The sequence below is a fragment of the Mustelus asterias genome, chromosome 7 (assembly GCF_964213995.1).
Source record: "Mustelus asterias chromosome 7, sMusAst1.hap1.1, whole genome shotgun sequence".
Taxonomy (NCBI): Eukaryota; Metazoa; Chordata; class Chondrichthyes; order Carcharhiniformes; family Triakidae; genus Mustelus; species Mustelus asterias.
In genome coordinates this window covers 35,515,499-35,528,162 of record NC_135807.1, presented here as the reverse complement: position 1 = coordinate 35,528,162, position 12,664 = coordinate 35,515,499, and the positions used below count along the sequence as shown (strand labels likewise).

Here is a 12,664-nt window from a genome sequence, read left to right as displayed (position 1 = left end):
TGTCCCATACAATGGGATTAGGATACAACGTCCCTCGCTCCCTCTTCCCTCAGTCTGGTGGGCCATGAAATTCCCCAAGCAGTCAAAAGGCCAATATTGTTACGAATCAACCACTTGGGTGAGGTATGGGGCGTGGCTGGCAAGCATGGGAATGTACCCTGGGCATTCAACAGTATTTTGGGAACAGATGAGAGGAAAAGTAAAGGAAGAAACACACACTTAGATTTCTTGCATATATAATTTTATTATTTAAAAGTATGATGAAAATGGTTTCAGACGGCTTGAATGAAATGAATAGCATGTAATCCACTGACATATTTTACAGATTAAGCTAAATGTGTTTTTAAAAAAATCATAGTACCATTCTGCAAAATTATCGAAGTCTAATATATATTATTTACATATTGAAGGCAAATGGGAGATGTACAGACAAATCAATTCAATACATAACATTATCTTAACAGTTTTGCAATAAATACCAATTTTCATTTTTTATGTACAAACAGGCAAAAAAATGAATCATACAATGGAGTGAGATTTAACTTATTTACAGATTTCTAGTGCCTTTGAGAAGGAACAGAATTCAATTTTTGCCACAAACAACTGAAAAGGGAACAAAAAATAAATTAATGATTTTTTTTTTTAAAGGCAGTACAGCTGCATATCACTTGGTTCAGATTGTTTTATGCAGAGAAACTTCAGGGGGTTAAAAAGAAAATATATTAAATTGACAGACTCCTGCATAAAAACCTCTCCTCCAACTGAACTGAAATGCCAAGTACAAACAATCATACAGGGCTCCTCACTGCCATTTTAACATGTGCTACCCCACTTTAAATATAGGGGAACTTTGCATAAATTCTCAAAAAACTGGGATTGAACTAATTACAATTTCTACATGACAGTGAAAAGTTCTTTACACCATCAAAAACGTGAGGGAAGGGGGAAAGGGGGAAGAGAGACCATAGACAATAGCAGTCATTTTTCAAATTGACTAGACTTCTAAAGTTTGACAGACTAAAAAAGGTTATACATTAGGAAAAGGTGGATCAATAAATGCTTACAAAAGCACCGAGGGCTCTTTGGAAAATAGATTGATATATTTTAGTTTAAATTTTATGATTCCTTTCCAATTTAGGTTCTCCATCTTTCAGATCTTACTGCTATTATTCTAGTGTCCCTTTTGCTACACAAATGTTTATAGTTCCTCTGCATATTAGACACTGTACTGAACCATGCATGCTACTTCCTCACAGAATTGCAATAAATTATAAACGGTAAAGCTTAAAAAAAAATTAGCTTTGTGGAATTTTAAATAATTAAAGGTTTCAAATCCCTAGCCACCTTTACAGAGCTACAACCTTCATGCCAAAAATACAGCCTAAAACACAAAGTCTGAATGTAATTCACGCATTTCATTTTTGTTTTAAAAAAACTGGTTTCTTACCAAAAGGTACTTTTCAAATCTTAAAATATTTTGCAGAGTTCTTGGAGAAAAGCCAAGAATCCACGATAAAGTGTTTCACCTTACTGAAGCAGTGCTGTCACTAGGATTTTTAAGCGATCATTTGATGGGCAAAGTTTGCGTTGAAAAACACCCAGGCAACACAGCCAGAGCTGTCATCCCTCCGAACTTGGCTCGTGCGTGGGAATTGCATTTTTAGGCTGTGGAAAACACACGAGGATAAAGTACAGATGATCATAGGTCTCGTGCTGGGTAAACATAGGAGCATCTTTAAGGTAACAAATTAAAAAGGTGTGGGATTAAAAAGTGCATGGCCAAAACTGCAGTATGCAGCTGGTTTTTTTTTGCAATATTGATTTTCTGTAGCATATTGGTACCAAGATGACTAGTGACAATACTGCTCAAGCAAACACAGTTATCATAACAGTGTAATGATCAGAAAGACCAGTGCTACCAAAAGGCTGTATTGCACTTCCATTGTTTCATTATTAAACCACAGTGCTTCTTGCAGTACTGCATGTACAAAAATAAATAAATACAGTACAAAATAAATAAAAACTGCACATGTAATACTTAAGGTACAGTATTACAAAAAGTTACTTATTAACTTCCTGTTATTTAAGACCTTGTCTCAAGTTGGCTTTATCAATGTACTTTGCACCAACAAATTAAAATTTGCTAGGCTCGGCCGTAGTTAAGACTTTGCATAGTAAGTCAGTCAATTGTGCATTAGCCATTTGCCATTCAAAGAATCTTTATCTTGTAGGGATATATAGAACATATATATATATAAAAACTGCAAATGTTAAATCTAGGGGAAAAAAAGTGCTGGAAATGCAAAGCAGGTCAATCAGTGCAAGTCAGGCTAATGTTACAAGTGAAGAAGCTTCACTGGAACGCAGTATTGGTTACCATTAAAACTTCTATACCGATAGATCTGTTTGTACATTTCCAGCAGTGTGTTTTTTTAATTCCAATTGTGCAATCTGCCTTCAGTAAATAAATATTAATTGGACTGCAACCCCTTCCTGTCAAAGAATGCAGAGATTCAATCTCACTTAATCATATAGAAATGTGAATAGAAACCTGCAAGTTTTCTTTATGATGTGAAGATGCCGGCGTTGGACTGGGGTAAACACAGTAAGAAGTCTCACAACACCAGGTTAAAGTCCAACAGGTTTATTTGGTAGCAAATACCATAAGCTTTCGGAGCGCTGCTCCTTCGTCAGATGTGCTCCGAAAGCTTATGGTACTTGCTACCAAATAAACCTGTTGGACTTTAACCTGGTGTTGTGAGACTTCTTACTGAGTTTTCTTTATACCAGAGATGTGCACATTTCCTACATATCCAGGTTCTAGTCATCAGACAACGATCAGGAGAAGAGGTCAAAGATGTTCCTATTGGGGAAATCAACTAATACAATAGATCTAAAAGGTTAACACAGCATCAATGCACTTGCCATTAGCACAAGTGGATATATACCACTGCCTTAGATGCTGCCACGTCTACTTTTGGTAGATGACCCAAAAATAAAGCTTGGAATCAAATAACAATCAGAATCCAGACCAAGTTATGGCAGCCAACTGCGCTGCCGCACAAGTTGGAATCTTAGCATCAGAGGCAGTTCAAAACATGGACTGATAAAATTCTCACCCTGTTGGTCCTATTTGCCTCATCTTTCCCTATCTGTGTTAGCTCCTCTAGACTACAATCTTCTTTGAGATCTCTGCACTCCTCCAGTTCTGGTCTTTCATGGCAAGAGGATTTCCTTCACTTTACCAATGTCAGCCATCTAAGCCCCAAACTCCAGAATTTTCTCCTTAAACCTCCACACCACTCTCTCATGATCTTCAAAATTTACTTCTTTCACCAAGCTATAGATTACCTGTTGTACGTGTCCTTAATTGGCTGTCAAATTTTGTCTGATAACTCTATTTTGAAGCTCTATTTTGGGACCTTTTACTTCATTAAAGGTGCAATGTAAAATCAAGTTATGTCGAGACAACCTCAAGCACACTTGGACAATTTCAATCACCACTCTCACAGAGAGAAGAAGCGACAAGTTTCACAGCTTAAAAATAATTCTCACCCAATTATCAATGATTACTGGATTTAATGCAGACGTGAATCAATGCAGGTGTGTGAACAAGGCTAATTTTTAAACTTGAAATAATGTATTATAGGGGCTACCAAAATGGCTTAGTGCACAATGTACAGCATAAATGCCAGGAGCATTCCAGGTTCAATGGCTGATTAGGGTCGAGTTAGTTGATCTCAGCCAGACTGAGGGTGAAAACTGGGACGCTCCTGTGGGCTTCAATCTGTGTGGCTGTAATCTACGTAGGTCAGGGTACCCATTCTGACAGATCTTGACACCCTCAGTAAGGGCACGTGGACACAGTGGCGCAAGAGCATGGTGGTAGACCTGGCTGCTTAAACAGCTCACTATGTAGGTTCATGTGGTGCAGGCATTGGAATGAGGTTATAAAGGTCCAGCAGCAACATGTAATTGTAGCCTTGAGTGGGTTGTTGCTTTCAGGTTTCAGACTGGGGCGGAGGAGAAACAAAAGCAAAGTACAGCGCGTAGTACAAAAAAAATAGGTGATCGGGGCTGAAGAAAACAAAAAGATTATTCTTTGAATAGGATTGGTCACAAAGACGTCAAGTTATTTTCCAAATAATTTTAGCTGCCAGATGTCCACTGATAAGAAGCCAAACATGTCAAGACTTCTTCCATTTCCACTTTAAGTGTCATCAGTAAGTTATCATTTCTGTCTCGCTCATCACTAAAGTACTACTGATATTCAGCACGGATGAGTCACTATTACAATACACTCAATCCATTATCTTTCTGCTTTAAACAATATATAGCTCTCTCTTACAAATCATTACCATTTGATGATCAGGAGCTATCGCTCCCACTTCTCCAAGTTGAAGAATCATTTTGCCATCTGTAGCCTCACTAGATCCACGGCTAATACAGAATGATTCCTTGACTTGGAATTTCGATTAATTCTGCAATCACTTCTCCCAATACATCAGTCATTTCATAAAAGATATATATCAATTATCTTTGAAAAGATATTTGGAACCAGTCACTTCAATAATCGAGTGTCAAACCTTCACAGTTTCCATTATGGATGTTTTGATGGCTTCCTCAAGATGCTGACTGTCTGGGAAAGGTGTCGGGGGCTCTGGGAATGAATCTGCTGTGATTGGCTCAGCCAAACCAATCAGAGACTCCAAGAAGCAGCTGCCTGGGTCGGCAGCCTGGGAGAAACTGGGAAAACCAGGGAACTGAAACTGCAGCGTCGGACAATTGTCCATGTTCTCGTAGTCCTTCTGTGAGTTGTGAAACGATCCGTAGTTGAACTCCGAGAATGACTGGAAAAACTCGAAGGAGTCCGTCGACAGGCTGAGGTCAGTGTAGCTTTTCGTGGCCTGCTCCGGGCAATGAACTGTGGGGTAAATGTGGCTACTGCCCTGGGTTGGAGCTATGTCACCCAGGGGAAAGCTGCCTTCCTGATTGGCATTCTCATCCAAGCTGGGCAAGTGATTAGTGTAGTATTCAGTGTTGAACTTGAAGCTTTCCATGCCACAGTGCTGGTCACCAGTCTCACAGAAAAAGTCAGAGGGGTTAAAGTAAGGAAAGCCATCCTGGTTCTCGGTATCATTGCCACACTCGTTATCAGAATCGTTAAAATGGAGTATTCGGGCCAGTCCATCATCATCAATGTCTGCTGTTTGGCGAGACTGTGGTGCATTATCTAGGAAACGGTCATTGCTTACCTCATCTACCTCCTCACTGTAATTTGATGAACTGGAGTCAGTCATGTCACTGCTGCAGCTGTTATCCTCGCTGTCATCGGACTCCTCGCTGAAGTGAAAGGCTGGTGTTAAGGAGGCACTTCTGTCTTGGAATGCAGCCTTGTCTGCTGTGTAGCCATAGTGCTGGGAATTTTCCAAGCGTGGCACGTCTGACTCTCCATTCTTATTTTCACCATTTGATTGTCTTTTCTCCAAGTCCAACTTCATGATGGTGTGGATGAAGTGTGTCTGTACTCGGGCAGAGTTGAACTCTATCCTCCCCTTTGTGTTGCCGCAACCGTCCTTTGTACAACCACAGGGAAAAGACATGCGATCCATCTGTACAATACAAAAATGCACAAGGTAAGCATTTAGGAACATCCGTTAGCACAGGAACAGGAGCAGGCCATTCAATCTCCAAGCTTGTTCGGCAAATCAATAAAATTACAGTTTATATCTAACCATCCATGCCCCTTGACTTTATATCCCTTTATACTCTTGTTTAGCCTAAACCACCAACTATCACTATAGTAATCTAATTATATAAAAGTAGACTTTGTTCCTCATTTTCCCATGTCTTCAGTGAAGATGCTGAATTAGTTTTTATGGATGCTCTGCTGAAATAGATTTCTGTGTTGCCATTCCACCCCACCTCTCCCAAACAGTGAGCTGAATTCCATAAGAACGTAATCCCTGTCCTCCTCAAATGTTAGGGGTGGGGAGTTGGGGGGAATTCACTTAGAGGGAACACCAAACCACCCAGCAGCCACTTTAATAGGCTAGAGAGAAGACTTTTTGCCTCTTATGTATAGGAAGTCCCGGCTCAAAGCAGTGTTGGATTAGGATAATTGCATTGGGGTTTAGCCAGGTGACTAGCTGCAGACCACAGAAAAGGGAGGTGAGGTTTTAAAGGTCATGGGGGAAAGGGTAACCTGGGAGTTATGGGGGTCTCTAAATGGGTGCAGAGGACACAGGGGGACCCCACCCCACACATGACTATCTGCACAGGGAAATCTACTGCGATGAGACCTTTAGTGGGAAATAATTGCTTTCTTAAAGGCCTCAATTGACCCACTGGCAGCCACTAAAAGAGCCCATAGTACAACTTGACAACAAGTAGGAAACTCTGTTCATTGGAGATTAATCTTCACAGAATGCAAGATTAACATGGCATTCATCTCATCAGAACAGTAGCAGGGTATTCAGGCCCTCAAGCAACTTCACCTATTCACTTAGACCATGTATCTTATTTCCTTCTGTACCTCATTGCAGCTTGTGGGATCTTTCAGTGTAACATAAGCAGTCCATATTCAAATCATTGTGCAAAGGTTTGGATAACACTGATGGGGCATTATATAGAGATACGTCTTTTACAGGGTTTCAATTGTTAGCTTACGGATGTCCAAACTAATGGACCATCCTACACTGGCCTGAGTGATGCATCATAATAACATAACAAATAGGGGCAGGATTCGGCCTACAGACCCCAGCAGCACGGTGCCACAGTGGTTAGCACTGGCTCACAGCACCAGGGACCCGGGTTTGAATCCCGGCTTGGATCACTGTCTGTATGGAGTTTGCACATTCTCCCCATGTCTGCATGGGTTTCCCGAGGGCTCTGGTTTCCTCCCACAGTCCAAAGATGTGCGGGTCAGGTTGATTGGCCATACTAAATTGCCACTTAGTGTCAGGGGGACTAGCAGGGTAAATATGTGGGGTTACGAGGATAGAGGCTGGGTGGGACTGTGATCGGTGCAGACTTGATGGGCCGAATGGCCTCCTCCTGCACTGTAGGGATTCTATGAAAATCAAAGGGGTTTCAAAATACTGTAGGAGCCATTAATAATGAAAAGCTTTATTTTTAATTTATTCAAATAAAGAACAGCTATTTTAATGCCACATAGTGCTCAAACACCAGAGCTGATCGATCGTCTACATTTACATCTCTATATAATTACACATTTTGCATTTGGAACACACAGGGATTAACGTACAGCTCAATAAAATATGTTAGCTGTTGACAAGACAGGCCACGTACGTAGACAAATCTGGAATCACGAAACTGCATTGTAAGCTTTCGCCCCTCAGGCTACCCAATTACTTAACCTACATTTTAATGGTTGGAAGCAGAGCTGCTCTCTTACCTTGTCATACAGGTTTTTCCTCTTTTTAATATAAATTCCGATTACTACTTATGAAACCAGTGCTCGTTTTTACAAGCAATGATTCCTCGTAACTACCACAGGATTAAAATAGCAGCAGTAGCAGCAAAGTGTACTTAGGCCTGGTTGTTGCATGGCTACAAGTCTTGGGTGCGCTACGAATTCTGCGTCAGCAGATTGCCTGCTGGGAAAGAGCGGTGAGGCAAGCAGGGGTGGGAAAAGCCATACTGGTGCGTTTCTTGAAGGTGAAATATTGATGGGATTTACTCAGCAGGATGTGTGCTCCCCTGCTCTCTCTCTTCTCCCCCATTAAATACGGGATGTTCATACTCGAGCTGCTTTTTGGAGACACGGACACCAGAAGGGCAGGCTGAGAGGCTGAATTAACAACACAGGCAAAGTCAATGGTTTGCAGATCTTATTTTAAAATAGTTGGAGCTTCAAAACATAATTAAAAATCAAATTGTAATAAGTTCATTAGTTCATATAAGAGGCAGAATTAGGCCATTTGGACCATTGAGTCTGCTCTGCCATTCGATCATGGCTGATATGCTCCTCATCCCCCTGCCTTTCTCCCCATAACCCATTAAAAACCTGTCTCACTCCCCCTTAAAATTTACTCACTGTCCCAGCGTCCACCACACTTTGGGGGTAGCAAATTCCACAGATTCGCAACCCTTTGGGAGAAGTAGTTTCTCCTCAACTCTGTTTTAAATTTGTTACCCCTTATCCTAAGACTATGACCTCTCGTCCTAGAAGGCCCCACAAGAGGAAGCCACCTGCTCCACATCTACTTTATCCATACCTTTTTCTAATCTTATATACCTCAATTTGATCTCCCCTCATTCTTCTAAATTCCAGAGAGCACAGGCCTAAACTGTTCAATCTCTAATGAAGGAAATCAAAATGTCTCTTGCCACACTGGAAAGTGTACAGATGTCTCTGTATAAAATTAAGCATTTAATCAGCTGCTCACTTACTTGGCATTTAATTCCAGCCAGATTACAACTGCAAGTCTCTGGTTCACAGAACCCCTTGCAGTCACAGCCACAGTCCTCGCGCGACACTCTGATAGCATTCAGCTCCCGTTTTTCCTCTCTGTCGATTTTCTTCACCCCAGCTGCTTTCAGCAGAATGTGCCGTTTCTTAGCTGGGTACGGCTGGGGGAAGAAGTTGCTATCGAGCTCCACCTCCCCGACATCAATGTCGTCATCGGAGATGTCATCCACAGTGAGCCGGTCAGCTTGTTCAGAGTCAGCAGTACCGTTTTTCGTCAACTATTTTGAGGTGGAGAAAAAGAGGCATTATTTCTCTCTCCCAAATTAAACCCAGTGATGAACAATTTTCTTCAGCAGCACTGAAATGTCTCCAGGTATTTAAGTTTGCAGCACAAGGAGGCATTATTCCCCCCCCCCCCCCCCCCCCCCCCCCCAACCAAACTATCCAATTATCGTGGAGGTAAACTGAATGTAAGAATGTAACATAACAAATAGAGTAGGCCGACAGACCCCAGGAGCCCACTTCATCATTCAAGAAGATTATAGCTGATCTTCAGCTGCAACTCCACTTTCTGCCGAGTCTCTCGATCCTTCAGTTCCCAGAGAGTCCAAATATCTATCAAGTCTCAGCTGGAGGTCCATAGCCCCATGCAGTGGAGAATTACAAAGATTTACAGCACTTGGAAGAAATTTCTCTATCTCTCAGTCTTAAGTCACCAACCACTCATCCTGATCTCTAGTTGTAAACTCTGTAGCCAGGAAAAGAGCATCTCCGTATCAAAGCACAGCGTTCTAATGGACTTAAGGAGATCTCCTCTCATTCTTCTAAACTCAGGAGACTACAGGCCCATTCTACTCTATCTCTCTCTTCACAGGACAACTCTCTCATCTAGGAATGATTATCAACTCCTGGATTACAAATCTAGCAACACAACTACTCGACTACCATCCCCAGGCATCATACCTGCAGCCTTAAAGAATCCAGCTTCTGTTCTTTCAAAAGCTCCTTGATTTTCTCCCAGCGAACGAGCTCCTGCTCTTTGGCAAACTCTGCAAGCGTGTACTGCCGGCACGAGCTGTGCTTATTGGCCATCCCCAGGGTGCAGCCGCCCTGGCTTGGAACACTAGTGAACCCCTGACACCGTGCAAAATAGAACACGACAACACGGTCAAACTGGACGTTGTTCTTTCTCATGCGTTTAGATCGCTTCAGGATGGGTGCAGCTTCAAAATCAAGGAGGAAAGAGAAAATAACATTAATAAGCATTTAGCTGCAAATGGATTTAGTTACAAAGGGGATGCTTTCATTAGGTTTACTTTGTGTGTGCCTTTTAAAAAAAAAACTAGACCTTAAAAAAGTGCTTTAGCAACGTCAGAGCATCTCGCAACACTTTTGAAATGCAGTCACCTGTGCGACACAAGGACTTGCAGCAGTCAATCGGTACACAGTAAATTGTGTTAAAGTAAGTGATCAGATCTGGTTTTGCTTCTTGTTTTGAAGATTGTTAGACAGAAATGCTCTTCTTTGAATTGTGCCAAATTAATTGTGCCAAATGTTCATTTAAGTCAACCCAAATGGACAAAGTTTGCCAATTTGGGAGAGAGAGGGGCTATGGCAGTGGTTGTGTCTTCATGCTACATGCTTCATTGTGATCTTCTCCATGAGGGTTTGCACGAGTGTGCGCACGCTTATTTAAACCAACAGCAAGAAAAAAAAAGTACAAAAATTTCAACAGAAGACCGAACATTTTCTTCATAAAATTAAAACAAGCAAATAGAGGAAGCAGCTATTCTAGACACCGGGAGCCTCAGCACATGACTGAATACCGAGAAAATGCCTAACTGTAATTAGATTTCCTGACCGTTTTAGTTCCAAGGAACTCAGATGCTCTGCTGTCTACTGAAAGCTAATTTCAGTCCTATTTTAAGCAGAGTTTTAGGATGAAGGCTTATTACAAATGCTTTTAGCAGGAGTTTTTCTTTTAAATATAGCAGTAACACAACATAAACCATCCCTCCATTTCTACCCAGTTCTCACTGGAGTACAGCACTAGAAGAGGTAGACATCCCTTCTATGAGTACCACACCCTACTATAGCTGTCTCTTCATCCGAGAGGCTATATTTCCACATGCAAATCTAAGCACTTCAATCATTAAGGTACCACAGACCAGCCTTGCCCTCAATCCAATAAGGCTCAGCACTACCATTGTTACCCTACCTACCGTGGCTAACTAGGCACAGAATTTCCTGTGACCCATGGTCATTGTGGACTGAATTTGCCCATGCTATCCAAGTACATGAGAGTTTCTGACCTCAGTTGGGCTGGCAAGCATCTTCATGTCACCCCAATTAGACCGATCAGGTACTAACTTAACAGGTTACACGGGCAAACTCTCAAGTTGGTGTCTACTGGTTTGTGATGAGAGTGATTTATGCTTTCCCCTCAGGAAAACAATATAGCGTGTAATGGGGCAGGAGAGAAAAAAAAAAGCAATTGTGGGAAAAAGTTATCTTCTCTCTCAACCAAGTTTTTAAGGCAAGTTTCTACTTATAACTTTAACATAAACCCCTCTTTCAGGAAGCAGGACAATAGCATTGTAGTTGCTGGAATTCACCAATCACTTCATTTCTACAGCACCTTTAACAAAGGGAAACATCCAAAAGCAGCGCCTAGAAGTATAATCAGGCAAAAGTTGACACGGAACCATAAGTAATTATCTTGGCTTGATGAAAGAGATGGCTTTCAATAAGGCCTTAAAAAGGAGTGGACAGTGTGTGAGTGAGCATGAGAACGAGCCATAGACATGAGCAAATATGCACATTTCCATTTTTCAGTACAAACTATTACAGAAAGTTCTAGTTTTCATTGAAAACATCTGTTTGAAGCTTCAGTGTCGCATATCAAACATGGAGTTCTTTCCCCTCCAATTATTGTCTGACTGAGATAATTAAATCTTGGTCGGTTGGCTCATTGGGCAATGAGAAATTGTTGCCACAAAATAGAAAGATCAAAACTCAGGGCCATTAATGTAAGTCACTAATAAATGCAATACAGAATTTAAGGTAAACTTCTTTACCCAGGGAATGCTTAGAAGGTGGAATGCATTACCACAAGAAAGGTTGGGGCAACTCTCATTTAAAAGTTAAACGAAAGCTAGATAAACATGAGATGGTAAGGGAAAGGAGGACATATTGATTGGGTCAGATGAAGAAAGACAGGGAAGAGATTCATAAGAAAACAAAAACTAGCATGAACCTTCTGGGCTGAATGGTCTGTTTCGGAGTTGATTATACTATTTAATGTATTGAAGTTGACACTTCCATTTTTAATCTATGATGCCTCATATCACCAATATTGATAAGGGTAGGAGGAAAGTTGAACAAAGTTAAGTAGTGAATTGCCAAGCTTAATTAAGGAGGAAGATAGTAATTAGGAAGGGTAACAGTTTTGGACGTTTTAAAGTTCTGGGAAAGAACTAGGTAAAAGTTGAAGACTTTTAATTGGATTTAATAGGCGTGGCAGCAAATCCATTCACCAATAACTTGCTGTGGCCATTCTTGGAATTCAACTCGATTCAAATCCAATCCTTGCCTGCTGTTGGGGTTCTGGGCTTAAATTCCCCCCAAATGTGTTACGCAGAGGATGTATTTATGTTGAGGACACCAACACCTTGCAATGTTAATTAAGCTCCTTAACTGTGAATTGGACGTGTGTTGCGTTGAGTACTTACGGGTAAATGGTGTTGAAGGGAAAGCTGCATTACTTCTGGCTGCCCATGTTTCAGCACAAGAGCTGTCGTCATCAGAGTCCCAGCTGGAGGACAAGGAGCAAGATGAAGCGGCGGAGGACGATGAAGAGGAGGAAGAGGATGATGATGGAGAAGATGAGTAACAGGGATCATCTTCCACTTCTTCAAACTTTCGTTTCAGAACTCCACTCATGGCAAAATGTGGTTTGGTCACAGTTCTGTTTAAAAATCAGCACAGAGAAAAGAAAGACAATGAAGAGTTTGTCTACCTCATGCCATTCACCATATAGCCACACTCTTGAAAGTTTGTAAGATTTGAGCTCAAGTTTAAGGATGATGCTCGCCAAGCTGTTATCTTGTACTCCAGTGCATGACGAAGTATTTCAATAGAATTGCAGCCCTCAGGTTCTGAAGTAAATATTTAGTTCCAACTTGACAAACCAGATCTTTGAGGAATGCCTTTAACATTTGAGATTTTTTT

The 12,664-nt window shown here is 41.3% G+C and overlaps 1 protein-coding gene across 1 annotated transcript in view; it reads right to left on the bottom strand.

Moving 5' to 3' along the window:
• Window positions 1-232: 232 nt before the first annotated feature.
• csrnp1b (cysteine-serine-rich nuclear protein 1b) overlaps window positions 233-12,664 on the bottom strand; it is a 29,106-nt gene continuing 16,674 nt past the window's right edge. Inside the window, exons 2-5 of the mRNA XM_078215855.1 lie at window positions 12,166-12,401; window positions 9,398-9,657; window positions 8,416-8,712; window positions 233-5,612 (exon numbers count right to left, since the gene is read on the bottom strand). Of these exons, the coding sequence (XP_078071981.1) occupies window positions 4,581-5,612; window positions 8,416-8,712; window positions 9,398-9,657; window positions 12,166-12,376 (1,800 nt within the window). The 5' untranslated portion in view covers window positions 12,377-12,401 and the 3' untranslated portion in view covers window positions 233-4,580. The remainder of the gene's footprint in view (window positions 5,613-8,415; window positions 8,713-9,397; window positions 9,658-12,165; window positions 12,402-12,664) is intronic.